Source organism: Lepisosteus platostomus, chromosome 6, assembly GCF_059453375.1.
Source record: "Lepisosteus platostomus isolate fLepPlt1 chromosome 6, fLepPlt1.hap1, whole genome shotgun sequence".
Classification (NCBI taxonomy): Eukaryota; Metazoa; Chordata; class Actinopteri; order Semionotiformes; family Lepisosteidae; genus Lepisosteus; species Lepisosteus platostomus.
Window position 1 is genome coordinate 39674920 of NC_142616.1, and position 27836 is coordinate 39702755.

General features: G+C 36.0%; 2 protein-coding genes across 5 annotated transcripts; both read right to left on the minus strand.

The window, feature by feature from the left end:
* Nucleotides 1-78: 78 nt before the first annotated feature.
* tectb (tectorin beta) lies at nucleotides 79-6908 on the minus strand. 2 transcript variants are annotated; one of them, XM_088635817.1, is made up of 11 exons: nucleotides 6740-6908; nucleotides 5658-5735; nucleotides 5128-5318; nucleotides 4747-4898; nucleotides 4569-4641; nucleotides 3360-3463; nucleotides 2682-2765; nucleotides 2314-2476; nucleotides 1438-1513; nucleotides 1080-1112; nucleotides 79-995 (listed from the first exon to the last, which is right to left on the minus strand). In XM_088635817.1, exons 2-11 carry the CDS (start codon nucleotides 5677-5679, stop codon nucleotides 919-921), a joined length of 975 nt encoding a protein of 324 aa, XP_088491943.1. In that variant the 5' UTR covers nucleotides 5680-5735; nucleotides 6740-6908; the 3' UTR covers nucleotides 79-918. The 2 variants fall into 2 exon arrangements, with proteins under 2 accessions (XP_088491943.1, XP_088491942.1); XM_088635816.1 differs by having other exon boundaries at nucleotides 5654-5735; nucleotides 6740-6907.
* A 3310-nt stretch (nucleotides 6909-10218) lies between these two features.
* On the minus strand, nucleotides 10219-27504 carry LOC148661697 (EF-hand calcium-binding domain-containing protein 6-like). Of its 3 annotated transcripts, XM_088635822.1 has the most exons (18): nucleotides 27105-27503; nucleotides 26196-26290; nucleotides 25427-25527; nucleotides 25145-25222; nucleotides 24553-24726; nucleotides 21498-21626; nucleotides 20807-20958; nucleotides 19277-19422; nucleotides 18548-18744; nucleotides 16095-16202; nucleotides 15639-15704; nucleotides 15342-15452; nucleotides 14394-14502; nucleotides 14176-14300; nucleotides 13335-13578; nucleotides 13070-13239; nucleotides 12573-12735; nucleotides 10219-11481 (listed from the first exon to the last, which is right to left on the minus strand). In XM_088635822.1, exons 1-18 carry the CDS (start codon nucleotides 27409-27411, stop codon nucleotides 11215-11217), a joined length of 2742 nt encoding a protein of 913 aa, XP_088491948.1. In that variant the 5' UTR covers nucleotides 27412-27503; the 3' UTR covers nucleotides 10219-11214. The 3 variants fall into 3 exon arrangements, with proteins under 3 accessions (XP_088491948.1, XP_088491949.1, XP_088491950.1); XM_088635823.1 differs by lacking the exon at nucleotides 21498-21626; XM_088635824.1 differs by lacking the exon at nucleotides 10219-11481 and having other exon boundaries at nucleotides 12631-12735; nucleotides 13083-13239; nucleotides 27105-27504.
* Nucleotides 27505-27836: the final 332 nt, after the last annotated feature.

Here is a 27836-nt window from a genome sequence, read left to right on the forward strand (position 1 = left end):
AAAAACTTACATACATAATTATATTTATAACATGATAATTACATACAGTATTGTTTATCACTTGTTTTTTTCCTCAAAATGCAATACTGTGGTAGTTTTCCAAGCCTAACAAATGGTATGCTTAATCTGAATGATGTCTCAAAATTTGTCATGGATAGTAATTTCTTTATGTTTAAAACTTTTATTGTTAGAAAGAATGACAAGTAAGATGGAACAAAGGCACACTTAATTTGAACAGTATGCACGTCTATATTTAAACATTTCTATAAAATCGGCAGAAACTCTTCATGGAAACACAACTTATGTTCACAAATACTGTATGTTATTCGTTTTCTTAGGAAGGCAAAAACATTCACATAAGTCTTCTTATCAGCAAAGAATGATACATACTGTACATACTGTAAATGAAGTGTATGTGACTTACTGCATTCTAATGCTTTTATGAATTGTGTTCCTTTTGAAAAACTGTCAGTAATAGAAAAAGTGTTAAACCCTATTTTAGACTGCAGTTTTTAGTGTTAAGAGTGAAGAAGGTCCTTTCTTCCAATCATAGAGTAGAAAAATAAATCAAGGTTGTCCAAAATTCAAACTTTCCCAGAAGCAATCATAAAATAATGCTTTTGCTTGTATAAAACATGCTTTGCATTTTTTAATGAAAGTTTAACATCTGTATAAAAACACAATGCTTGTGACTGTCTGAATTATAACATTTAAGAGCAAAAGGGAGAAAGGGAGACCTTAGATAATCTCCCTGAGACCACAGCATGAAACTTGGGGAAGCATCTTGTTCCACTCTCCTGAACACAGTGTGAACCCCTGTACAACATACAGTACATTGTTTAACGCCATTGTATATTTCACACTTGGCATATAAAACAAATAGATTTAACATGAATTAAGCACTTATACTGGCCTTTTTTAGATTACAGAAGAAAGCAAACTTCCTAACAGGGTGTTCACTGTGAGCATGAAAAAGATGCAGTATGGAGCCATATCTGGAAAAAAACACAATAAGTCAAATGTTCAACATTTCATTTCTAAATATGCAAGTTTGAAATTGTTTGCACTTTTCTAGTTACCTGCAAGTTTTCTGTTGCTAGATGAGCCAATGGCTGCCAAGAACAAAAGAAACAAAAAGGTAATTATCTCTGAAAACACGTCATCATTCCAGAAAAATGTTATTGGATTTTCCTGGCCACGTATGATGGCACCAGCTATACAAGAAATGAAGTAATTCTGATGTCACTGAATGACTCACACTCAAGCAGAAAACACCGATAGAATGAGAGTGGACCAGTAAATGAACATGGTAGGGAAACATGCATAAGAAATTGATCAACTGATGTTGTTACAGTACATGGGACTAACTGATTTATTTATGTGTTTTGATTCTCATCACTCATGTACATTGTTACCTAGTTCAACAATATAACATACCTTTAACACGGAACTCTGCAGTTAGCACACCTCCATTTGGATCAGTCTGGTGACTTCTTAAATTGCATGGAACAGTCTTAAAACGAAAAAATAAGAGAATACAAAAGGACTAACAACTCCTACTTTCAATATACTGTATACTGTAGACATTCTGTACACATCACTCTGCCAGGAATACAGGGAGGTTGTGCCATCACAGCAACATGTCATATCGTTGAAGACAAGTAAAAAGATGAAGTGGTGTTCTGGTGGATATACGGTGGTGGCTGAATTTTTGCCTAGTATGCCTTAAATCCTAGTAGACAAATACAAAGGGGAATTTAGAAATTCTGCAGAAGAACAGCAACTCAAATCTGTACCCACAGCGTGGTGTGCAATTTGACAGCTTAATCCCCACTCCAAGGGCACAGTGCTAGGCTTGTATCTTTTAATCCTACCCAGTGAGTACCCGGTGAGTATCAGTCAAACAGCACAGTGGCAATGGCATGGACAACATGCCAGGCAATAATTTGCCACCTACACAAGGCAATTGTTTCATTAAATAATTGAGAGACAGTTTGAAATGACAACATCCCGCATTTCTTCAGAGTGTAAATCAATAGATCAACTCAGTAAATTATTCAAAACCTTGCTCATATTGCAAAGCCTTATTCTCATAGGTTAATGAGCAAAATCCTTTTGGATTATAGCTTGCCAAAATCAGAAGAAGGCACCTCTGTATCACGATAATTAGCTAGAATACTAGAATTAGCTATGATTACTTAGAATGTAATTCTAAGATAATGCTTTGTGGTTTCATTCACATGAAGAAGCTTCATGAAGATGAAGAATCTTCTTCCTCCTGTAAATTTGTGACAGTATTCTTGTCTTACTTACTGGTTGACAAAAAAGCTTTTCACTGTCACATATGTGGACTTCGCAGTGCAGCCAGACAGTTGACACTTTTTCCAGAAGCCGAAACCTGAATGAATTGAATTTGAACATTGACCTGCTGTCTTTTCCATTCTCAAAGATGGTCACTGTATGGTCTGATGAGCAACTGTGGGAAAAAGAGCACTTATGAATCACTCATCTGTTAGGTATATGGAAAAGTCACAGCTTCAGAAGCTGTAATGTTAAATTCATGCTAATGCAAAACAGGTTGTCAACAACAAAAATTAAGGCTTAAGTGAAATATTTTAATCAATACTAAATCCAGTTTTCTAGAGTGGAAAAATTATGTAATGACTGCAAATGAAACACACCTGTTTATAATTAGACTCCATCTCTTTTTGTCAGTGAACTGGGGAGAAGGGGTAGCCCAGCAGTTTTTAATCACAACTTTGAACCTAAAAAACAAATACAGAAGCTACATGTGATACAATTGTATTCAACAACTAGTATGCCTTAAATCCTAGTAGACAAATACAAAACAAAACAACAAAACAGTTGCAGTGCAAATTGGATTTATGTGGAGTTTATTGTATCCCCTTGTGTCTATAAGAAGAGTTAATCCTTTGAGGAAACGAATCTGTGCTGCATTCTACACTTCTCAAACATATTAAAAGCACTACTTACAGTAATGCTATATTTACATTTTTAAGGGTAAAGATAAAGTCTATTCCAGAGCCACAAACTCATCGGGCCAGAGCTCATCCTGGTTTTTGAAGTGTTAAGCAGACTACAGAGCATGTTGGATGGAATGCCAGTCTATCACAGGGATGACTCCCCAGCAATGCTGGTTCCCACTTATACAACTGGGTAGACTGGAGCAACTTTGCTAAGATACCTTCCTCATGTAAACTCACAACCTGTCAGTGATGAGTCCAAAGCTTAGTCACTACATTACATTACATCATGATTGAATTTGAGCTAATTTATTATGGCCAGAGAGAAAGACAATGTCTACTCAAAAATTAAATCCTTACTTAGTGAGAGCATACCTGTTACTCAGTCCTTTTGCCTCAATGCCAATAAATACTTCAGAACCAATCTCTGATGTATCAATAGTGTAGGGGACATCCATGGTATGTAAGAATTTTGAATTCTTTAAAAGAAGGGAGAAATCTTAGCAAATTAATGTAAACCCACCTATAATACAGCAAAGTAATCTAAGGTAAATATATTATTTACTGCATAGTATTTAAAACATCTTTTCTGCGTAGGCTTAAGAGAACATGAATATAAGAAATACAAAATTATAGTTCTTTACTTCGTTCTTTAAAAAGGTACAAGAAACTAATTTCAAGCTTCTTGAACCTTATTGACATGGCTGACTAATATCTCTTGTGGATTATTGGACCATTTTCATATCAAAGTAACATTTAAAACTATTGTATAATCACTTCCACAACCTCATACCTTACGTAGACAGTATACCTTTAACTCTCTTGTTTTTTAGGGGAAGAGAAACATCACAGTTTCAAAGTGTAAGAAAAGCCTTTCAGAATGTAAATATGGATTCTTTTTATAATTGGGAAAATTAGTATCTTCCTTTCTCCTCATATTTCACTTAGCGTGGCAGAAATACGTTGTGTGATCCTTGACAATACCGAAAATAAAGCCGAAAGTTATTTACAAGGATGATAACAAGTGATCTCACCTATACTGTACAGGCTAGAAAATGTCCAACAGAAAACATCTAAGTAACTGTCAAGTGTTCAAATGGTTGCTCTTTAGCCCATTAATTTGATTTTCTAAGGATCCTTTCACCATATTTCAAACAGCAGGATCATTAAGTTACAATGCAAACTGTGAACTGTCAAAACCTTTTTTTTTATAAAAGACGAGCGCCCGTAACTCATAGGTTAATAAGAAGTTTTCTATGCTCTCCACTGGCCAGAATTCAAGAGAGATATTGTTTGATCGTTTGTTTCAAAAACATAATGAGACCTCTAGAATTTATTGTATAATTATCAACTCTGATATAAGCCAAGGGAAGTTTTAAAAAGATTCTACACTAATCAGTTTACTGTATGTAAGATATACCCTGTGGAAAAATGTCTTGCTTTGTAGCTTTCTAAAAATATACACAATGCATGACAAACTGAAGCTTTGTGCACTGTTTTACTTTTGATTACCATTCCCACATATTTGATTTAAAATTACATTTTTCAATTCCATAAAGATAAAGAAAACAGTTAAATACTTACAGTAAACACGTTCATAGACAGCTGAGATTTAAAAGAGCCTATGCTCCCATTGTTGACATAAACTGTCGCCACTCTGGAATAAGCAGATGGTTTAGTGAAAACACTGCAAGTTATTATGTGAGTATGTCTGTGTAATGAAATAAATTTTGTTCCAAATTATTTCATGCAAATGTCTTACCTTTGACTAAAGATGGCATTGCTCACCAAATAAGAAGCTTTGTAGGTGCAGCTAAAGGAATAGTTCACAGGCTGGTTTCTGACCATGAGAGATGTGTCATTGGAGACTATTGAGTTGTAGAAAACATATTTGGGATCTTTGCCACCGAGATACTGAAAGAAACAAAACATTTTTCTGCTCCCTGCTCCCTGTTCTCTAAACACAGAGCTGTTGTTGTATTTAAGATGAATGCTGCATAAACATTATTTAATATACTGTATATGTAAGCAGATCAAGCAGCTGATTACACAGAAGAATCTGTTTGGCACTCATGTCATACATCAGTCTTAGATTGCACTGGTTAACCTGTGTCCTGTTCTTTCATGTCTGTGAAAGTCTTACCTCTGATTGGGTTCCACAGTATGAATTGTTTTTAGGGGTCAGATCAGGAATAGCAAAACGGAAATATCCTGCACTGTTCACCCCACTGTAGCACACACCTCCCAGGGATAATTGGTTGATTTTCCATCCATAAGGACACTCAGGAACATTAGCAATAATAGCATTTGGAAAACAGGTGACCAAGACAAAGTCTAGTAAGAAATAAAAGTACACTAGTTATGTTATTAACATAGAAAATGATTTAAACACCGTACTGCATGGCATGATTGTCTATCTTAGCAGGCTGTGCTAAAATGTCTGGTTATTTATAATTGAGTCAGCTGTTTGCCCACAAAGAAGCTATGACTATATAGTTTAGTCTTCCAAACAAGATCCATGAAAAACTGTTCTGCTGTACCACAACAGAAACAAATACAATGTATAATTATTTTTTAATTAGCTGTTTTTCAACAAAAATATGAGGACGGTTAACTGAGAAAGTTTGTAGACAGCAATCTGGGTAGCATTTCAGTTTTTTAAGACTTACCTACTTTCTGGGGATGACAGGTCCATGCAACAGGCACTGCAATTATCAGAAGACCAACACAGACTAGAGCCATTTCTTATCACTGTGCACAAGGGAAAAAGAAGATGAAAGAAAGAAATAGAATCCTGTCACATAATTGCCAGCATTTTCTTTCCATTGTTCATGCACTTCCTGTAATTGAGGAAATTGTCAATACCATTCAACTGATATTTAATGATCTTTGTGGTTACAAAAGCAAAAACGTTCCAGGTTCAAATCAACAAAATTTCCAAAGCTACATTTGAGATAAAAATCTAGCATTGATTCTGTTCTTTGTATATGTCTGGTTTGCACTGTGCTACAGTAGCTTTGAACCTTTAAGCTCTTCACTATGTTTGGATAATTTCTTTTGAAAATGGAGCAGGCTGCAGTATTTGTGAGACAGTAGATCAAAGTAATTCTGCTTTTACTACCTGTTGCATACAGTGACATTTACTCCTTTATTACCTGAGCGAACTCTAAGTCACAAAGGAAAGCAGCTATGGACAGTATTAATATGCCAAATGTTAAGTATGCCACAAGGAAAAGTATACAGTCTAAACAAGTGTTTCCCATTGCCATACATTTGTATTTTACTTTTCATTTGTAGATCTTCAGTCTTAAAAAGGTTAAATAGAGAGTATGTATACAATTTATTATTTTTCAGATGTCAGCATTTGAACCCTAGATCTTAAAGATCCAAATTTTAAAATGGTCACTCACTACACCAAATGATAATAATTAATAAATAATTAATCCGATTTGGATAATTTTGTGTTTTGTGTTTTGAAAATGTGTTTCTGTTCGTTTTTTTTATTTTAACATGTATGTATCTGAAGCTGTTGTACAAAGTTATTTACTATTACCTGATTCTTACATCATACTCCTTCATTGGCTTAATCAGTTTAAAAAAATATTTCTAACATTTAGTAAACCACTAAATATGAGAATTCTAGATTTGGAATGAAAATAAACTTTTTTTATCCGTAGCTATATCCTGTACATCTGTTAAAGTGTATCCATAATTGTAAAAGGCTCTAATAAAGGAAAAAACAAATAATACTGTACCAGCACCATAGGAAGAGAAGATGTCCAATAAGTTTTAAGAGAAGATGTTCATACTGTAGCTCCTGTATAAAATTACTAGGGGGAACATCAACAATGAGTAGATGTTTTAGTGACTATGGGTACTCTATATCTGTAGTAAAAATGGCATGGCCTCTTTGAGAGTATTTATAGCTAGTCTTGTAAAAGAGTCCCTTCTGGAGTGATCACTCATAAAGTGCCTTTGTGAACTGTGTCACAAAAGAGGTCTGTGCTGGTGAGACATTGAGATTCAAATTGCTACCTCTCCTGGGCCGAGAGTCTCAATCAGCATTGACTTTGTCACTCCATCTGCTGCTCCATTTCCTTGATCTTTTTATTTTTACAATTATGGAAACAATGTGGATTTACTCAGGTGATATTTTTGCCTGCCGAAGCACTGACATTCAATTGAAGTCAATGTAGAATTAGTGCATATTTTTTTATATCTTGCTTTACCAAAAAATAAAAAGTAAAGATTACTTCTGACAAAAAGTGAGCCCTAGCCACACGATATTGCATCATTTTGTTTTTAAATTCACAGACACAGGTGTTCATTTCTAAAATGCAGTGCCTAGGGGTTACCTGATTGCAAGTGTAATTGTCTGTCAAACTCTTTGAACTCAGTAAGATGCTCATGTAGAGTGCATGCATTAAGAGTGCATTAGTCTGCTTTTAAAACAGGCACAATGAAATAAATACATCACCAGGTCAAACACTGGAGTTGCCATACAGTATATGCAGTGACAAAGATTTCCTTTCATATCTTTAGAAAAGACAAGATATGTTAACTACAAATCAAAACCAGAACCGACTGTATATTCTACATGAAAGCATTCTGCTTTTCATTCTTTAATTAAAAATAGTTGCAGTTAGTGAATCCTTTTTGTTCAAAGCGAGTTTCTGAGAGGTGATTCCTTCCACAGTATGTCAAACCGACATTTAACAGAGTATTGTGCTGAAATGGTTACTGATAACTTGGCTTTAGGAAAACATAGATACTGTACTGTATGTATCATCAAACTGAAGAGCAACTGACACTGAACACATACAGTATAGATATATGTAAGTTTAATCTGTGAAAACAACTCATAGCATCTGACATGAAGATAAGCATAATAATACTTTTTTGTGAAGCCTTTTTTGTAACTGTATTGTATGTGAAATACATGAAATCCTTGAAGCAGGCTGTGTTATTGAACTCAACCAACCGAGGCTAAATCTATCATGTATTACACAATTAGCTGTACAGGTAGATTATGTTTGACAATGCCACCAATATGATACACTGTAGAAGGAAAGGGGCCAATTTAAAAGAGTGGAAACTAGATCATGAATGTATAGTCACCTCCATCTTCACTGTAAGGCAAAAAGAGAGAGCACCCATCAAGGTACAGGTTATCGAAATGGAGTGTCAAATACGTACAGCTCCATTTTCACAGTGGTCAACAATCTGATACAGGGGACAGACAAAGGGCTTTCAAATGTTCTGTCATCTTATGGAAATTGTGGGATTCTGCTTTCTGAAAAATTCACAGAGGTTCAGTTTCACTTAGTGGACTTCCTATAAAATACTTGAAGAGGCATGTTGTCTCAATAAAGGTACCTTTTTCCAAAACCCTTCCACATGTACTTGTACTTTTTAGAGTAAAGATGCTAAGAGCAATGAGATCAGGGGGACATGGTCCATCCATTTTTATTGTTATTGCAAATAATGTTTCATTAGAATTAAGGCATGCTTTGTGTTTTAAACTAATTTAACTAATTAAATCCTCATATAAATCAGTTCCGTTAATTTATTTTGTATAATTTTAAACAACAAATATTTTTTTTTCGAAAGCCATAAGCAATTCGTTTTGAGATTCATATTATACTCTTTTTCACTGTAGTGTGTGAATAAGTACAGTATATATTATTTACGTAATTTCAAAAATGAACTGTTATTTGAAGTAATTTTTAATAAAAATAAATACAGCTGTTATTTAAAAAATGCAGCCTACTCTATCCCTGCTACTTCTAAAGGGTCTGTTTTACTCACTTAATCTGTTAATCTAGGAAATCCCTGTTGTAAAGCCATACTAATGATAAAGCTATTGATTTTGAAAACCCTCTTAAAACAAGGGAAGTCAAAGTAATCAGAAAAAAAAACACAATTCCATTGCAAATATGTTTAACATAACTATAAACTCTGCCAAAAGAGTGTGAAAGCAAATTGATGGTGGACACTGGGTGAGAAAAAGGCTGATGTCAATTGAAATTATGCCTTCTAATATCTAAATATTTCAAATTATCCTTTTTCTTCAGCTTACCATCTCAGTAACAAACAGTACAAAAACATTCACTGTCTTTGCGGAGACATTGATCCCCATGGCTGTGGATGCTGCCATCTGCATTAACATAAAAACTCAGTGGAATGCATTTAGAGCAAAGTCCATTTAATACTTACACCCGATAGAAATCAGTATACTGGCCCTGCCAGCAGGTAGATAACATTTCTGTCTGCTTTTTCACTAGATAATGGGGAGTGCTCAGTGTCAGAAAAACCACCAGATTCTGTTGTTACGTAAGGTAATTAAAAAAGCTAATGAGCTTCCTTGGGAAGATCGCAATCCCTAAAGAGTAAATTATCTTGATTATTATGATTGAGGAAGCAACATTTAAATCTCTTTTAAAACTGGACAGTTATATAATCCTGCTGCAGTATGTGCTTGAAATCCACCCAATTATTGCATTTATTTTCAGCTCGTGAATCTCAATTTGTCTTAATTCTTTTGATTTTACCAGAATATAAACACTTTTCTTTCTAAACACTCATTGCTATCTTTTTCACTGTTTTGCCCCAGTTAAAAGTTCTCTCTCCATTTATTTTATGGCTTTAGAAACAATACCGCTAATTATAATAGTAAATCTGTATATGTAAGTATTCTATTCCTTTTTATGCATCACAAGACATGTTTAACACTTTCTCGCCTCTGGAGAAAGTCAATTTCCACCTGGTATGATGTCCCCTCAAACATTTTGTAATATCTCTGGAAGTTTATACAGTAGAAGACTGGTTTATGGCCATGCCATGCTTTACCTTCACTGACTATGCACAAAATCACAAACAAATCTTAAGGGATACACAGTAGATGGATGCATCCCAGGAGAATGGGTATTATACTATGGAATATTAATTTAGGAATAGGAAATGAGAATAGAAGGAAGAATTGGAATAACATTAGTAATTACCAGAGAATAGGAAATAACTCTTTACTTTAATTTTTGTGGGTATCCAGAGACAGGCTTCCCAGCAAACTCCCCAGCAGCTGAGGCCTAAAGACCTTTAAGAAACACCTGGACAAAATCTTAGATTTACTAAGCTACAAAACTACTAAATGACCAAGATTGGCTAAATCATATACTGTACAGGCTAATCAAAAGGAAAAAAAATGAAAGAGCAAGTTGAAAAAAATCCAGTCATATTTATAATCAACTGATACTTTATTGTTTTACTAACATTTTGGTTTAAAACTGAGAGAGAATTTAATTTGTGATGAATTTTTCATCATCGCTATTTCCATGACTAAGGAGTTTGAATCTGGTGGTGGCGGGGGAATCATGCTGCACAACCTGATGCTTTCTTGTCAAGAAATTATCAAATGATATAATGCTGTTGCATAGAAGTACAACCAGTTTATGGAACGAGTGTTATGCTTCTGATATAGACAACAAAACCCAAAAGTAATTCATCATTTATCCAGTGTGGAAATTTTGCAGACGAACACAATGCAGTTTGTGTTGAATAAGCATGATTTCACTTGAGCAGGGAAGAGTGGAGTCCCTGTGAGAGAAGCTTGCCCTTTACTGTCAGGTAATGGGAGATTGATCACCTTTCACAACATGTGCAGCCGAGGCAGGTAAAGATTTCAGCTTCCTTAGATAATCAGCAACCTGTAGGGAACAGGCAGCTTTCATCTGCCTGTGATACAGACTCAATAATAAGCATTTAACTATTGCTTATAACTATTTCAACTATTATTAATTACTATTAATTATTATTAAAAAAACAAATGAATGGAAAATATGTAACTGAAATTGAAATCATTATGTTGTACATTAGTATCGCCGCAAATTCATTGTTTTAACAAGGATTCAAAATATTACTGTTACAAATGCACATTATTTAAAAGGGGCTATACATAATCAAATATACACAAAGACATAACATAGTGCATAGTTTTTATCTAATATTGGAGAAAAACACGCATAGAATAGAATATCTTTAAATTTCAATTTTTAAATTTCACTTTTAATAGAATATAAAAAATATTCTATACATTTTTTAAATTTGATTGTGTAAATCAGTAACATTTTACTTTTTATGACTTTAGTGATGCATACATACAGGACCAAAAGCACTGTAACATCCAGTTCTGAAACATTAAAAGATTAATTCAAGTGTACACAACATTAACGGCTTAGGATATGGAATGTATTTTTCTCCTCGGGTTTGTTTCATGAGGTGCACCATTATTCTTTGTGGCATAGTCAATGAACTTTGCGTAGTTAATTTTCCCAGTAATATTTTTATCAAAAACAGACATGAGACGATAAAATTCCTCTTCATCAAGGACAGTGTTGCAAAACTTCAGGACAGATCGAAATTCCGACAGTGAAAGATATCCTGAGCTGTTCCAGTCCAGCTTCTTACAAGCTTGTTGAAGGGACTTCCAGTCTCCACCCAGCTTTAACACACAAACAGGCTCATTTAACAACCAATGAATTTACTATTAATGTTGTTTTCATGGATGCCATGATCAGCCCCCACACATAATATAAAATCCTACATCATTTTGTAAACACATTTCACGATTTTCTGGCATAAAGCTTTAAGGATTCTTACAGATATCCTGAAGTGATTCCTGTGAACAGTAATAATAATATTTGCTTACACTTACTGTATATAGCGTTTTTCTGGATTCTCCACTCAAAGCACTTTACAGATAACGGGGACTCCCCTCTACCACCACCAATGGCAGCCTTAGTGCGCCAGAACGCTCACCACACATCAGCTATCAGTGGGGAGGAGAACAGAATGATGAAGCCAATTCATAGACGGGGATTATTAGGAGGCCATGATTGGTAAGGGCCAATGGGAAATTTGGCCAGGACACCGGGGTTACACCCCTACTCTTTTTCGAGAAGCGCCCAGGGATTTTTAATGACCACAGAGAGTCAGGACCTCAGTTTTACGTCTCATCCGAAGGACAGCACCTGTTTACAGTATAGTGTCCCCGGCACTATACTGGGGCATTAGGACCCACATGGACCTCAGGGTGAGCGCCCCCCGCTGGCCCCACTAACACCTCTTCTAGCAGCAACCTTAGTTTTTCCCAGGAGCTCTCCCATCCAGGTGCTGACCAGGCTTACACCTGCTTAGCTTCAGTGGGTTGCTAGTTGTGAGTTGCAGAGTGATATGGCTGCTGGCTACAGTGACTGGCTGTACCTTCCCTGTGTGTCATCTGATCCTATAATTCTATAGGATTATTGCCAGAATCCATAAGAATATTGGAACCACAAACACAAAAATGCTTACCTTTAGCAGGGAAATACTAATTGATTCAGAGACCAGGTGGTGGACATAAACACCTGATAAAATAAACATGTCTGAAGCCATTTTCAACATATGTCCAACATAGAAAAGGAATAACCATCAGGTGTCACTTAATGCACTTTTGAAAATTGTTCTTAAATGTGAATCTCATAAACAAAAGCTGTATGTAATCTCTTTTCCTAAGCAGTAAGAAAGGAACAAAGTTAGTTCCAAGAAAAATACCTTTTGACGCAGTTGTTGGGTGATGCCACTCAGGCCCTTCAGGGTGATCTCGTTGTACATGGCGGGATTTCCTTCGGACCTTTGTGTTAAAGCTTTGGATTGATCAGTTCTCAATGTCCTTTTTTGTTCTTCAAATGGGTGTAAGAAATCTGCATAAGAAATTCTGAAGTAAAGAAAGGCAGACAAACAAAAATTAATCTCAAATGTCGCTTTTGGATTCTGTAATTTTATAATAATACATAGCAAAGAGAGGGGATATTTTTAGTTTGACTGCTAAAGTACAGGTAAAAGTACAAATTATTGAAGAGATTTAAGAAAAAGTGAAATTGACAAGAAAGTTAGAGAAAAAATGTTTTGTTTGCTGTCTTAAGTCTCAACATCCTGTAGAAAATGACATTCCAGTCAAAGCTGTAAATCGTTCTGCAATTTATCATGTTGTACTGTGAATCGTTTGATTATTATTGCTGCAATGCATTTAAACAAAGGAATAAGGGAACCTGTTGTCCCCACAGCTGAATTTCCTTGCAATCGCCTCATGTTGTGAGTCTGTTAACTCTGGACAGAAGTCTGTCAGCACATCCTGAAACTCCTCTTTAGTCACAGCTCCAGAGGCCACTGGGTCAAGTTCTTGAAACTGCTTCTGAAGGTCATCAAGCTGGAGCTGAACCTGCAATAAGAGTGTGTGAAGTCAAAACACCAGAAATCACAGATTGTTTTTACATATAGTGTTTATGGGATGTATTGGAATGAACGGTACTGTACCTTTGCACAAAGGTGGCTCATTGTTATTTCAGTATCTGAGTTGAGTTTTCGGGATCTTAACAGGAAGTCACTGTCCCCTTTAACTGGGGGGGCTCTTTTGGAACTCGGATAGCATGCAGAGGACAGAGAAAAAACAAAGTGGCGGACAAAGTGGTGGAAATCAAGGGTGCCATCTTGATTCATGATTAAAGTCTCCCAGAGCTTCCCGACCTCTTCTCTGGAGATGTGGGGTTGTATGTTAAAACTGAACAAAAATAAAGCTTTCAAATTAAGAAATAATTTAAAAAAGGTGGCGATGACTATAACTTGCATTGCATACTGTAATAGGAATCCAATTTTTTGGACTTTCACAACTTTTTTCTTTTCTTGTGGACATTTTTCCAGTGTGACTTTTGAGTAAAAAGGCATTTATTAAACGACATTTAAAATGCAGTATGTATTTTACAAAAAACAGTGTATTCTAGCATAAAAAGGACTTATAACTAAGAAGTCATGGATTCATATCCCAGGTGAGCCACTGCTGTTACTCTCATGAGCTCATGAGAGTTCTCTAGAACAATGGCATATCATATGAATGGGTAACTCTCTGGAATGGGATGGGTTTTTCTCAGTTGATTTCTGTAGCTAAACAAAGGTTTATTTTATATACAGTACATACAGTACAGAACAAAAGAAAGATTTAATCTTTTATCCAAACTCAGAACATTAACAAACATAAAACAAAGTGGCACTTCAATATTGAAAAATAAACAGCTTAGAAGTTAACTACTGTATAGTGAGAAGTAATACTCTAATTGCCTTTCTATTAAAACAGTTTAATATAATATACTAAACCTGATACCTTTTCAACAGCTGATACAGAGTTTCTCGAGAGAGTCTTCTGGTGTTCATTTCATCCAGGTTGTTGAAGACTCTTTCAACTTCCTCGACATTATTTTTCACAAGGTCCTTAATAATCTTTGTTAGCTGCCCCAAGAGTGCAATGTACAAAGGTTAATAAAATTTCAAATGCTACATGCAGAAGAATTATATAAGTACATTGGAGAAAGTGCATGAAACCTGGTCTGTGGTTTTCTCTCTCCAGCTTTTCCGAAGCAGATCAGTCTTTGGCTTCCTGCTGATATTGGTTACAACAGTTCTACCATCATCTAAGAAAATCTCCATATTTCTGTAAATTGCAAAATGAGTAGATTTTTTTCTTTGCCATATAGCACAGAACAGTTAATATACAGTACATTGTCGTCATCAACACAGGACAGCTGTTTTGTTAACAAACTAACCCATACGGTGAATAGCAGGGAAGAAAATTTTCAAAACTTCCTCTAGCAATTAATTTGTCCCCCAGTCTGCCCTAACCCCTACCTGCTGTCTTGGTTCTGTCCATTGACAGGTGCTGTGAGAACATACAGCCCCCCTGCCCCCTGCTGCTGAGGGACTGTGAGACCAAAGTGCTGCTTGAAGGGCAGAGACACCTTGAAGAACAGTACTGTTGTCATGTGATTGACCTAATGCTTAATAACCACCTATTCTCATGAGATCACTCCAGAATGAATACTAATTTCAGTAAATACAGCCAATGTCTCACAGCTTTATACAGTATGATTCTATGGTTATATAAGAAAATAACAGCACTCTTGAGCATGATTGCCTGATATATAACATCCTGACTTTTTGGACTTTAGAGGTGGAACTAGGGGAGGTGAAGGGATACATACCGTACTAGTGAATACTGGGAAGGAAAGAAAAGGGCAGGCACGGTGAATGAATGGGACTTCCCAACCACTTTATTGTCTAAATTACATTTCAAAGGAGGTCATGCCATATTACAAAATAACATTACAATCCTCAGGGCCGATGAAAATGTGCCAGAAGATTTGTAATACATGTTTTTCCACAGCCCCTTTAAAACATCTGCTTTGCCGTATTCCTACTGTAAATGTGATTGTTGTTTTTATTTAAAACTCTTTCTTGTTTCACAGCCTTCTGTTAAACAACTCATTTTCTTACCTTGTACCACATTTACTCAGAAATTCTAAATATCTTATGTTTCCATGCTTGTCAAGAGGAACTTTCTCCAGCAGGTATTCAAATTCTTCATCTGTCATTTTCATTGAAAATCTGCTTGGACAAGGGAAGGTTATAGTAATAGTAATAGTAATAGTAATAGTAATAGTAATTATCTCTAGTTCTTTTCATGTCAACTGGATAATATTATTTTTCCATGCCTATAGTAATTATAAAACAGATATTTACTCATTATATAAAAACAAAATTAATAAAAATATATATTACATATTGTAGTACCTTGTCTCAATGGCTGCTCTAAACTGCTGCTGACTCACAGTATCCAGCTTTTCTGTGTCCATTTTTCTAAAGAAAACAGATGATTTAGTGAGACCAAGATCAGTCTGAAATCTCATACAACTGCTATGTTGTGATGTCAAGCTGGCAGCTATGACTTACATTAATAAATGTTCTCTACATATATTGTTGCTCTCAAGCATCTCTCCCTTCAGTTAATAGTAAAAAATAGCTTTAAAGATTGTCATATGGTTGGTGGTTAAGCTTTACACTTTTTTAAAAAACAAATATAAAATGTTATCAAAATTATTAATCAGAAAATGTAATCTGTTACACCTCATCATGATAAAACAGTAATGATTCAACTTACAAAATGTGCATTAGATAATTAAATGTGGTAGCCTTAGTTATACACATGTACATGCCTGTGAAGTACAGTATTCTATAACAAAGACTTACTGAAATTCACTTAGCAGAGAAACAAAATCTGTCTGTAGAATGTTTAAGAGCTTTGCCTCCAAAGCAGAGAGTGTGGAATGATCACCGAGACTCCTTGCTTGGTTAAACCTGCATCAAATACAAAGTTTAACACCAATCACAATTGTAGTTGTGGTGCTGCACCGTACTGCATGAGTATGCATTTTGTTTAATGTATTGTATATTCTGTGCCTCTGTTGAAGTTTTGCAAAAAGTATTTTTGTGTGGGATCATGTGACTGAACTGAATATTTTATTCAAAGCAGTACAAAGGTCATTGCTTAGAATTACCACAGGGCAAAACATGTTTAGATTTTATTTGCTTTTATCTGTTCACACTGTGACAACTATTCAAATTGCTACTTATAATAGCAAATGTCTTTTAGTGTTGTACAATGCAGAACACATGTCTTAGAAACATAACAAGACATACTGCAACAATAGTTAATTGAGTACTTATTGGAAAATATAATCCACTCTTATTTGTATATTATTGGTCCAACTACAATTGAAGCCATCAAAACCATGAGTCTTACTTTTACAGGTGATAGATGTTTCCAATTATGTGCATAAATGGTATTCCAATTTCTGATTACAGTTTCTGTGATTGTAAATTCAGTGTTTTAACAGGAGCTTTAAATAATTCCAGGCACTAAAAACAGTGCATACAATTGTTTCAGTGATAGTTCAGGACATATCTTTGTAACTGCTTAATGTGAGGGCAGAGCCTCTTAAATTCTTTCTTATGCAAGGATGATATACCTGTACATTAAAATGAATGTCTATCATGTCATAATTTCATGTAGAAAAAAACAGGGCAATGTACTGTTTCTAAAATTAAAACAAATAAACTGGGAACACAGTTAACTCAGTTAGTCTCGCATTTAAAGGGTAGAACAACTATTGTTTGAAATACACACTGGAATAGGACACAGGAAGATTATCTTGTCTATTGTGCTTACACTATATGCAGTTCTGTAAAAAAGCAAGCAGCAATCACATTTTTCACCATAGTGAACAATGGAAAACACAATTGTTTGGTAGAGAAACAACGCTGAATCTCAAGCTTACAGACAGGATGTTCCTTCAGGTTTGCTCTGGAGCTGAAGGGAGAATTGTGGACATTCACCATCGCTTAATAAATCAACCCTACTGCCAGCTCAACTGACAGTATCCTGATATGGGCAGACATATCTTTTTCAACTCCTAGTATATCTTACAGGTTTCCAATGAACTTAGAGTACAGTATGTGTCCATTAACATATAATGAAAGATAACTCTCACTCCAGCACTGCATTTAAACCACTGACCAGATGTTAACCAAGACCAAACAATCTAAAATGTGTTTTTAAAAAAATAATAATTATTTAAAATTCCACATGTATGAAATGTACAGTTCGGTTAAATCTGTAGAATTATCTTCTGGAGCTGTGCCATTATTAAAACAGTAGATGGCAGTAGTATCACATAATTGCAGTATTCACCTTGGTTTATATGGATTGTTGCTCTCCAAATCTTGTTAATCAATATCAACATGCAAGTTATTGAAAATATTTAATTAATAATAATAATAATTATTAATAATAATTGCTTACACTTATATAGCGCTTTTCTGGACACTCCACTTAAAGCGCTTTACAGGTAATGGGGACTCCCCTCCACCACCACTAGTGTGCAGCATCCACCTGGATGATGCGACGGCAGCCATAGTGCGCCAGAACGCTCACCACACACCAGCTATCAGTGGGGAGGAGAGCAGAGTAATGTAGCCAATTCATAGAGGGGGATTATTAGGAGGCCATGATTGGTAAGGGCCAATGGGAAATTTGGCCAGGATGAGATAGATAATTAGTATCTATTTATTTTAAAGAGTAAACTTTGAATTGTAGAACCTAACTGAAATCAAAGACTTGCACAATGCTGTGCTGTATTGCACACATTCTTTAAAAAAAGAGTATGTCAGTTTGAAAAAAAAAAGCATATACTGTACAGTGTATTCACTAGATGATCATTAAAATGTTCACTTCAGGCAAATTACTTTGTTGATATTCAAACTTCTCTTAATCCCAGAGTGTTAGTTGGTGGAGCTCCAGAGAATTTCTCCTGATTCCATTTACAACAGATAAATGCATACGAATCAGGATTTCAAGATTTAAAATGGTTCCCAGTCAGAATTACTGTATGTGCTAATTTATCGGTTTAGGTCCTGTTTATGCCATGGCAAAGTAACAACCTATTCCAGATTCTAATCTGATCATAGATGACCATAGATTCTATTCTTTTATTATTATCAGGCTGCAAGCCTCATGATTGAGTTCAATTACGTATGCCCTGAATTGATCAAAACAATCACTCTTCCTATGTAATTTAAATAATCTTTTACGTTTTGTAGGGCTCTAGCACCTGAGAATGGGATTTCTGAAGCCTGGGCCTCACCTGTGACTGGGATGCACAAGTACCCTGTGCATCATTCCTTTCTCACTTCTATCCTGGTAACGCAGGAGAAAGGCTCTGTAGTCAACATCAGGGGACATATCATCCAGCCCACAGCGTGCTAGGAAGAGACTGAGCTGCTCCTTTTTCAGTGGGAGTTGGAACCTTCTCAAAACCTGTAAAAAGTCTTCTCTGGACACCTGCTCAAACAAAGGTGTAAATGCGGTAGATATTTGAGAGTATTCTTGATTCATGCCTTCCCAGTATTTAAAGGAGGAATTAGCATTGATGAAAAATTCAAAGATCATCAATGAAACCTTAGTCAAATCAGAATCAGATGGATACAAGGAGAATACTTGGCCTGTTCTTATACTGTAGGTACTGTACAGTATAACGGTGATATACAGTAGGCAGATAAGGAAATGTGAAGACAATTAATCACATTATTGTTATGTCAGAGAGAAAGATACAGTATACAGTAGACAGTTTTTCATCTGACGTTTCTGGATCAAAAGTGCCACATTAAACAGAAGTGCATTACAGACACACACTAGTGGTTTTAAAACCTGGAGATGCAACAAGCTGAAATCCTATAAGTCGAACAAGAAACCAGTCTTTTCACACATTTGAAAGACAAAAGCAATGGAAACACAATGACAGAAAGGACTAAAAATCTTCAGATCATGAGGCTACTTCTGTAAAAGGTGAACTAGGAGGCAGAAGCAGTCTTACTTTGCCTGAGGTCTTCAGATCAAAGCGCTGAAACTCCACCATCATGTCCTTGAATCCCTCAGTGAGTTTTTCCTTAAGCCACTTCTCCACATTCAGTGAAAGATTCCTCTCCTGCAGGGACTTTGAAGATCTTTTTTCTGAAGCCTCTGCATTATAAAATTTTAAATCTGAAGAGCTTTGATGCTCTTGATTTTAAACCCAATGTTTCACATTCTGCTGTTGTCCATACTTTTGCTCTCTCTTTCTTTGGTGTAAAGCCCTTACATCAGTGATAAGAACTTGGCTCAAAGATATTTTATGCTTTTCTTCATAAACCATAAGAATAGACTTACATCTTCTACAGCTGTTAAGGTTATAATACAAAATAGATGTACCTACAGCTTCTACATGTACAGTATATAATAATAACATACACAGTATATATACAGTACATGTATATAATGTATATAATAATCAAAAGTAATGATACAAATGCGTCCAAGACATTTACTTTATGGCATGATATATCCATTATACACTTATGTAAGCTACAGTATATGTGCTCAACATCAAATTCAAGTACATTTGGGTTACTCTATAGCACATAAACCAGGTATAAGTCAGTGTTATCAAATCATTAAAGGAAGAGTGAAATTAATATTTTTTCAACTGCAATCTCATTTAGTTTTTATTAGAATCATGTAAAATTTAAAATGGGGAAGAATTGCAGAAGAACACACTACAGGAAACCTAGGGTTCAGATTTGTCTGTGTGCTGGCTGTTAATCTAGAAGGGTTGAATTATCAAACAAAGAAGCTTCACTGTTATGTGAGCTCCAGACTTCATGGTGTGTGGGTAACAGGTAAACCAAGCTCCTGAATTGCACGGCGTTGCAGCTGTCAGCACATGTGTTGCCGATTTGCACTATGAAGCATTTAGACGCTTACAATTCTGAGACCATCACTTTCTTGTCTGTTTGGCATGTTGAAGTAAGCTCTCTGAGATCAGAACTTCAATTTTGACAATAGATTCCACATGCAGGAATGGGCCAGAAAGTAACCCAAATGAAGGATATTCATGCCCCTGTAATATGGTAGCAGAAGTACTGCACTGTATGTGGATATGCTGTACAAGGGGAATGTGCTGAAAGAACTCCCCTCCTGTGGAGCCTCTCTGGTGGTCCATTAGATAAGTTACACATTTACTTTAGCCTTACCCTAATATTTCACTTAACATTTTGAGTGTGAAATTTGCTACAAGCAAACTAAGGAACGTAATCTTTCAGATTGTGCCTCTCTCCAAGCAGCCCATAAATAATATCTATACTAAGGCCAACTCTGGTCTGAGCGCACCATTCACTAAAATAAATTCAGTGCAGTAACTGTAATTGACAATACACAAGTAAACTGTGTTAATATTTAATGCACATTTTCTTCTGCTGTTAAAGATAAAAAACCCTGATGTGGCATTAGATATCCACTAAATGAACTGCTTACTCTTAATTGATTGCTTCTATGTGCCTGTTGGATTCCAGAGTAATGAATTTCTTACTTGGCTTGCCCTGGGGCAGAGGTGTGGTGGATACTCTGTTAAGGACTGCCAGAAGACTTTGCCTTCGTTCCTCGGCAGGGCTTGGAGCTTCAAACCCTAAAATCCTCATCAGGTTCTCGACATTGACAGCAAGCTTTCCTTCTCTGTCATACCTTGATGGAGCAGTATTTGTGTAGTTAGGAGAAAATGCTGAGCAACAAAGATGGTGTGAAGAATAGTTGAATCTAGTTTTCTTATAAAGTGATGAAACTTTAAACCCCACACCATAGATACATATTTCATTAGTTCAGTCTGATGAAGCTACAGTGTGAAGTATCATTTTTGTGGTCTAAGTAATTATCACATCAATACAATGATTCATTATATTCTGACATACTGTAAATGGGTAAGATGCTATTGCCAGTGAATATACACCCGCTTTTCCCGCTACAATTTAGTGTAAGATTTAAGAGAAAGAAAACAATACTGCCTTGTGGATTTCTGACTTCGGTTTCTAACAGCATATTTCTCACACTTTGATCTTCCATTTATTTTGGGAAGCACTTATTATTTATTCCATTTATTTTGGGAAGCACTGTAGGTAAACAATCAAATGCATATTTATTTTGTTAAAGCTGGCCTTTCCAAGCCAATGAAAGAATGAAAGAAGAAATTGCATCAGAAATGTAGTCATTTGAAGTCACGTTGCTACCTTTTCCAGAGTCTCTCAAACTCCGTACTGTTTGTTACTATTCCCAGCTGACAGAGAACTCTCCTCATGTCTGATGGGTGCAATAGATCCTCCTCCTTCTGATCAAATAGACTGCGAATTTCTAAGGGCCTGAGGTGAGAGAGTAACAGATTGCTATCATTGACTCTCAGTGGCTATTTTGTCCAGTGAGTTCAATGCTGGAACTGCAGTGCAATCACCGTTTGATATCATACAGTACAAATTATTAAAGACTGTTTAATAAGATCATAACAATAAAGAACTAGATCTATGCAATAGTTATATAATATGAAGAGAAATTAAATTCATACACTATATAAAAAGTGAGAAAATAGTAATGCATTGGTGATTGCCAGTTTTAAAAATAAAATGGTAATGCTCTTCCTGTTGCATAAGGAATATACTGTAAAGTAATTTAGGATAATTTAGAAGCATGTTTTTAGGATTATTTAAAAGCTAGCATAGATAATGGTTATGAGTCCCCCCCCCCCCCCCCCCCCTAGACTGCAGGATGCATTGCTAATATTCATCATTATTCGGAATTCAGTATCAGTAGCTTGTCAGTGAAGAGATCTCAGTTTTTGTACAGTTGCCCAGATAGTTTTTATGGACGAAGCTTTAGGCTAAAGCACTGGTATTTAATTAAGAACAATATTCAAGCAACAAACAAAAAATGGTAGTTTCAATAACTTTTTTGCACACATACATAACATTTTGCAATGTATTTAAACCCTATAAGACCAAAGAACAGGTCAAACTGTTATATTAACTCAGTTAAAAACAGCGTGACTTTCCCCTTAAGCAACACACATTTGGTTGTAAAAAGCTTTTTGGTACAGTACATTGGCTAAGCTTCTGTTTCGAAACACAGTGTGCTCTTAACTGTTTGTTCAAATGTTTGCATGGCACGAAAAGGGACACCAGCAAAATGGGTTCTGAGGTTTTGTACCCTAACTAAATGCCATTGTTCTAGTCTTGGCCAATCTGGACAGATTAGTTATTCAAGATGAGAAGTGGGCTGATAAACAGGCAACTCACAGTACATTGAGTAAGTGACCTGGCTCTTATTCAAAGAGGTTATCAGAATGTTCAATGTTCATTAGACTTTACTCCCACTATGCATTAATATAAATTAGACTGTAGTCTTGATTTGGCACTGATCGTGTAATGGAGTGCATATTTCCCCAAGTTATGTGAAGTCCAAGATTTCCAGTTTTATTAGATTGCTTTAATTTGTAATGTATTTATTTTCACTTTGGCATTTAGCAAACAAATTTTTAGTTAATGTGCACAGTAAGCACAAATATATGTATTAGAGTATTTTGTTATTCAGTTAAGCACATGTTGGTTGCACAGGTAAGCAGGCTTGTAAGTACTGTAGGCAGGTATAAATACTGTATATTAAGAACAGAGAGCCTGTATAACTGAACATAAGGCATATAAAGAAATATTAAATTGAAACTGGCATTGCAGGAATGTTTTATGTGAATATTATATTCATTATTTAAAAAGGTAGTTTTTGCCTAAACAACCAGTTTTTTGCTGTATATCGAGGCATTTTCTGGACAGAAGGAATGCAAAATGCACCAGAGCTGTCAGACTGCTCAGAAAGAATGCTTACAGTGATGACTGGGACAGATAGAATCCTGCTGGGGGACAGATAACAAGCAGTGAGGGATTGATGGGATATACTGTACAGAGGGGAAGTAGGGAAATAGGATGACTTGTTGTTAAGGGATTAGTACCAGAACATGTCTAAGTGCTTTGGCAAAACTTTTTTCTAGCCAATAAAGCCAATCAAACTTCCACAAAAATGAACCATCAAAAGATGCTGTGAGACAAAGTGCTCCATAGAGACTCTAGAGTGAGTTGTACATGAACAAATTGCTGCTGGTGTCACTTATCATAGGAGCTCAGTTTCACATCTCACCCCGAGGCTGAAACACTTACTCAGCAAAACTTTGAGGCTAAGCTAAGTTGTGAGCTAGGTGCTGTACCTCCTAATCATTAATTTGTTTTCCTTGATTAGTGACTCTCATAACCTCTTTGTTTGTAAAATCTCACAGTACAGCTGCTGAACTAATAACTGAGATGATTAAAGTGTGCAGTCTTAAACCAAGCATATAACACCTAATGGCCAAAATGGCAGTAACCTCCATAGGCTAGCATGTTAGGTATGTCACAGCAGCAACTAGTGTACAATTAAGAACAGGATATACTGTAATATGTATTCAACAAGACTGAAAAATCTGCCCCTTCAAACAGGATTGCCTTCAGCTCAGGTTAAAGTAAAGTAGAAGATTGGAATTGACCTTCAGGCACCACTGGTTCAACCAGTTTTCAAAGGAATGAGATCTGGGGATTGTTGCGCTCAGAGAACAGGATGAAAGTCCGTCTCAATCAGGCTGCCTGCCACTATCTGCTTATTTGCCTGCTGGTCCTAAATATTTCCAATTTAATTTTATTTTAATCTGCAGTTTATGACATATTATACCCTATAAAATAACATTATACTGCTATAAAAACCGTATCCCTTTCATGCTCCTTTATGGATGGCGTGACAGTACAGTGGTCAGCGCTGCTGCCTCACAGCTCTTGGGGCAGGGGTTTTGGTTCCATGATGAGGTGCCTTTTGGATGCAGTTCACCCTTTTTCATGTGGGTTTTGTCCTGGCACTCTGATTTCTTCCCTCTTCTACAGACATGCTGGCTTGGTTTTATCGGCCATTTTAAATTCTCCTTCTCTGTGAATTTGAGATTTGAGAGTCTTGTGTTTCTAGGCTGCAACACCTCACCAGGACAACCATATTGATAACGGACAGAAGGATGATCAAATTTCCTTTGAAAGACAAAACATTTATCTCTCCTTTAACTCTTGCATCTACTGTTAATGATGTAAAACTGGGATAGACCAGATGATCTGTATTTAAAATAAACAGTGTTATCACACCATAGAAATAGCTTAAAATATACTTTCATGCTGTGGGAAATAACTGAAATTCAGTTCTGTTATACAAACAATGCATGCATTACAATACCTTTCCCTCAATAATTTCTTTAGGGCCAAATGAGCCTGGGTTGCAGTTTTCTTTGTATCGTCTTGTTTTCTTTTAATAGGATCCTTCCAATCTGCTTTGCTGTCATTGTACCACTTTCCCAAACTGCGACAAAAAGTTTCAACAGAGATGGTGATTTTGTCTGTCAAGTTTAATCTGAAATAAAAAGAAAAAACATATCACATACAACATGCCTAAAAACGTACTGGTGTGCACCACATGTCTGTGTTTTTTTTTCTGATACTTTAGTGCCAAATTCATCCTGGTTTCTTGATGTTTAATACCCCAAAATGCAAAAAAAAAAAACTTTTGATTTCAAGTAATGTGTATATTAGTTGTACAATTAATGTAGTATAACAATAATTCCTCACACTCACAGTATGTAGCGCTTTTCTGGAAACTCCACTCAAAGTGCTTTACCAATGTGTAACACCCACCTGGATGCAACAGTAGACATAGTGCACCAGTATGCTCACCACACATCAGCTATCAGTGGAGAGGATAACAGATTAATGAAGCCAATTCATACTGTAGATAATAAGCAGTATATTCCTTTAATTTTGCATGACCTCACCTGGATAAAAGAGAGGAAAATTCTTTTCCACTGATAAATCTTCCCAAATATTTTGTGACGATGATGAGAAGAGCATCCCTGTAATGCATAGATTGACATCCAGTAGCATTCCAAATGTAAATTCAACAATTCAAATTTCATTTTGTATAAATTAAAATGCATGCAGATATAGATTTTGAATACTTTAAAAGAGGTAACTTCAGGTCACATTCTGCATTTGAAAACATTCACAATGTGCAAGACTAAGTACACATATAGAGATAACAATAAAAAATGAGGTACCTGGATACATTTCCTCTGCCTGTTGGATCATTGGAAAGGAACAGTCTTTTCAAAGAATAAAAATTACCCGATTTAATCTTCTCACAAAGAAGGAGCTCAAGCTTTAGAGAAAAGCACAATAAATGAATTATCCGTTTAAAGCAAATTCAAAAGGTATTCACTTAATTAAGCTATTTTGTGGCTTTATACTCCTTGTCAATTAAAAAAAAATCTTTAATCTGATAAGAAAAAAAAAACCACAAGAGCATTAGAATGATTTCAAATGAAATGTAGCATTTCAAGCCCCGATCTCTTGTTTTTTTAACACTGTTAAATTGCTACTCTCAAAAAATCAGATCTCATACATGGAAATGGAAAAATCCTAATCAGATCAGCTGCGTTGTGCTAAAAATGCTTTAGTCAAGGGTGATCTCTTACAAATGAAGGAATAAAGGATGATTATTATCATTTGGCAATGATAAAAAAAAATGAAAATGAAATAACCCAAACCCTGTAGTTACAATAATATTGTCTTCCTGTTTGAGATTATTGATTGATCAGAAGACATATTCTCAGCCTGAATGACTCTACTGTATTTACTGTAGCACTGTCTGTTGAAAGAAGGACAATTATTTACATACCTACAACTGTACACCAAATACCAGGATCATGTAAAATATGCCATGAACAGAAACCAAGCACTGAAAGGCAGGAATTAACAGAACATGCTGTTGTGCAACATGAAACAGAATGAACAATGGATTGCTTCACACCCTTGTCTTGTCCTTACCTCATCAGTCCGAAGCTGAATCTGGGTTGCAGGCCGAAAAGAGGTTTGTCTTTCATCTTCAGACATATGTGCGTGATCCGGCATTTTTCTGTCGCCTAAGCATAACAGATTTTCTTCAGAATTCAAGTGCTAGCTCTCAGCACTGGGACAGGGACAGGAACACAGGGACAGCACTGAAACAAACTACTTTACATACTGCATCTGTATAGTTTGTTGTTAGTCACCCACATCTACCACAAAACCAAAATGTAAAAAGAACAGAAAAATTAATTCACAGGATAGACATCAACACTGGAAGACAGCCTGTTTAGGCTGTGTATCATGGACATAGACATGGCTGTGTATCAGTGCCTTTGACATCTGCCTTAAAATCATCACTATACTGTAGCTCTTTTGATTGAACTGACAGTACACACATGTCATTGACAGGAAGATGGGCCATCCCAGTTTATACTGATACAGCATTTCAGGTTAACCACCTATGCTGAGGTTCATGCACTGTTCATGGAGTGTGCAATATCTTGATCAATGACATAAGAATGGTGTCCAAATTGCATCTAAACAACCACTCTGTGGTTGTGACCCCACTACCCCATGTGCCTTGCCTAAATGTGAAGAAGCAACATTGAGAGATAATGTCAAATTAACTGTCTTTTTACACCCAATGCCCCCCAAAAGGGTCTTGTTCATCTAGTTTTTAGAAACTAAAAAATCCCTGCAACACATATTTTAAAATTCATACAAGAAGTCAGAAAAGATAAGGATACTGCTCTCATCTGATAGGATGGTTGTCTTCTGATGAAGCTTTCACAGGTTTTAAACTAAACTTGTGCAATTGAAAATAATAAAAAAAACAGTTATGCTATCTACAGTATGGTGAAACAAGACTACGAAATATGAAAAACCCACCCAGGTTTATCCAATAGTCCACCTTTTTCCAGGTGTCCAGTTTGTTAAATTTATGCCTTTTCACTGTTTCTTCCAATGAGGGGTGAAACCGTCCTTCTCTGGGTGACGATTTGTCAGCTTCCCCACGACAGCTTCTCTGAGGCTGGTCCCAGGAGGCAGACTTCACATTCCTCCCAGCCCGAGTGGAGATTCCATCCACAGAGAAAGAGCTGGGGTCCCCGAGTCTTGCCAGGGGATGCGGTATGTCAGGAAGTTTGGACGGGATCCCCGCGTGGGAATTTGGTCTTTTCATGATCGCCACAGCCATCTTGCCTCTGCGTTTATGCAGAAAAAAAACAAAGAAAGCAAGCGTGAAAGACAGAAAAATAGTTCAGTTAGATCTCTTTTTGGCTCTGACAACACCAACAACTCTTGGTTGCTAATAGCAACCAATCCTTTTCCCTTTCACCAGAAGACAAAGGCACTGCAGGGGATCAGGGAGGCTATAGAACAAGTGTACTGTATATTATGTGTATTATTGCACATGAGCGTGGTGTTTATTGTGATTGAAGTGAACTTATCATTTGCCTGTACCCATTTGACAATTTTTATGATATTATTGTTAATAATAAATCACAATTGCTAATAGAGTATTACACACTAATTGGTGCTGAGCTACTGTATATCATTTGACAAAGCTTTCTTCAGGACAAATGCATACAGATAAGAGTGACAAAGAATAGCAGGGCAATA

Coding starts and splice junctions, on each gene's coding strand:
- tectb (XM_088635816.1), bottom strand. CDS start 5,726: ATGGCTCTAGTCTGTGTTGGTCTTCTGATAATTGCAGTGCCTGTTGCA. Junction 4,642..4,746: donor AATGCCATCTTTAGTCAAAG/GTAAGACATTTG, acceptor TGCTTATTCCAG/AGTGGCGACAGTTTATGTCA. Junction 996..1,079: donor TAGCAACAGAAAACTTGCAG/GTAACTAGAAAA, acceptor GTTTTTTTCCAG/ATATGGCTCCATACTGCATC.
- LOC148661697 (XM_088635822.1), bottom strand. CDS start 27,411: ATGGCTGTGGCGATCATGAAAAGACCAAATTCCCACGCGGGGATCCCG. Junction 14,503..15,341: donor CTGAGTAAATGTGGTACAAG/GTAAGAAAATGA, acceptor TGCAATTTACAG/AAATATGGAGATTTTCTTAG. Junction 14,301..14,393: donor GAGAGAAAACCACAGACCAG/GTTTCATGCACT, acceptor CTCTTGGGGCAG/CTAACAAAGATTATTAAGGA.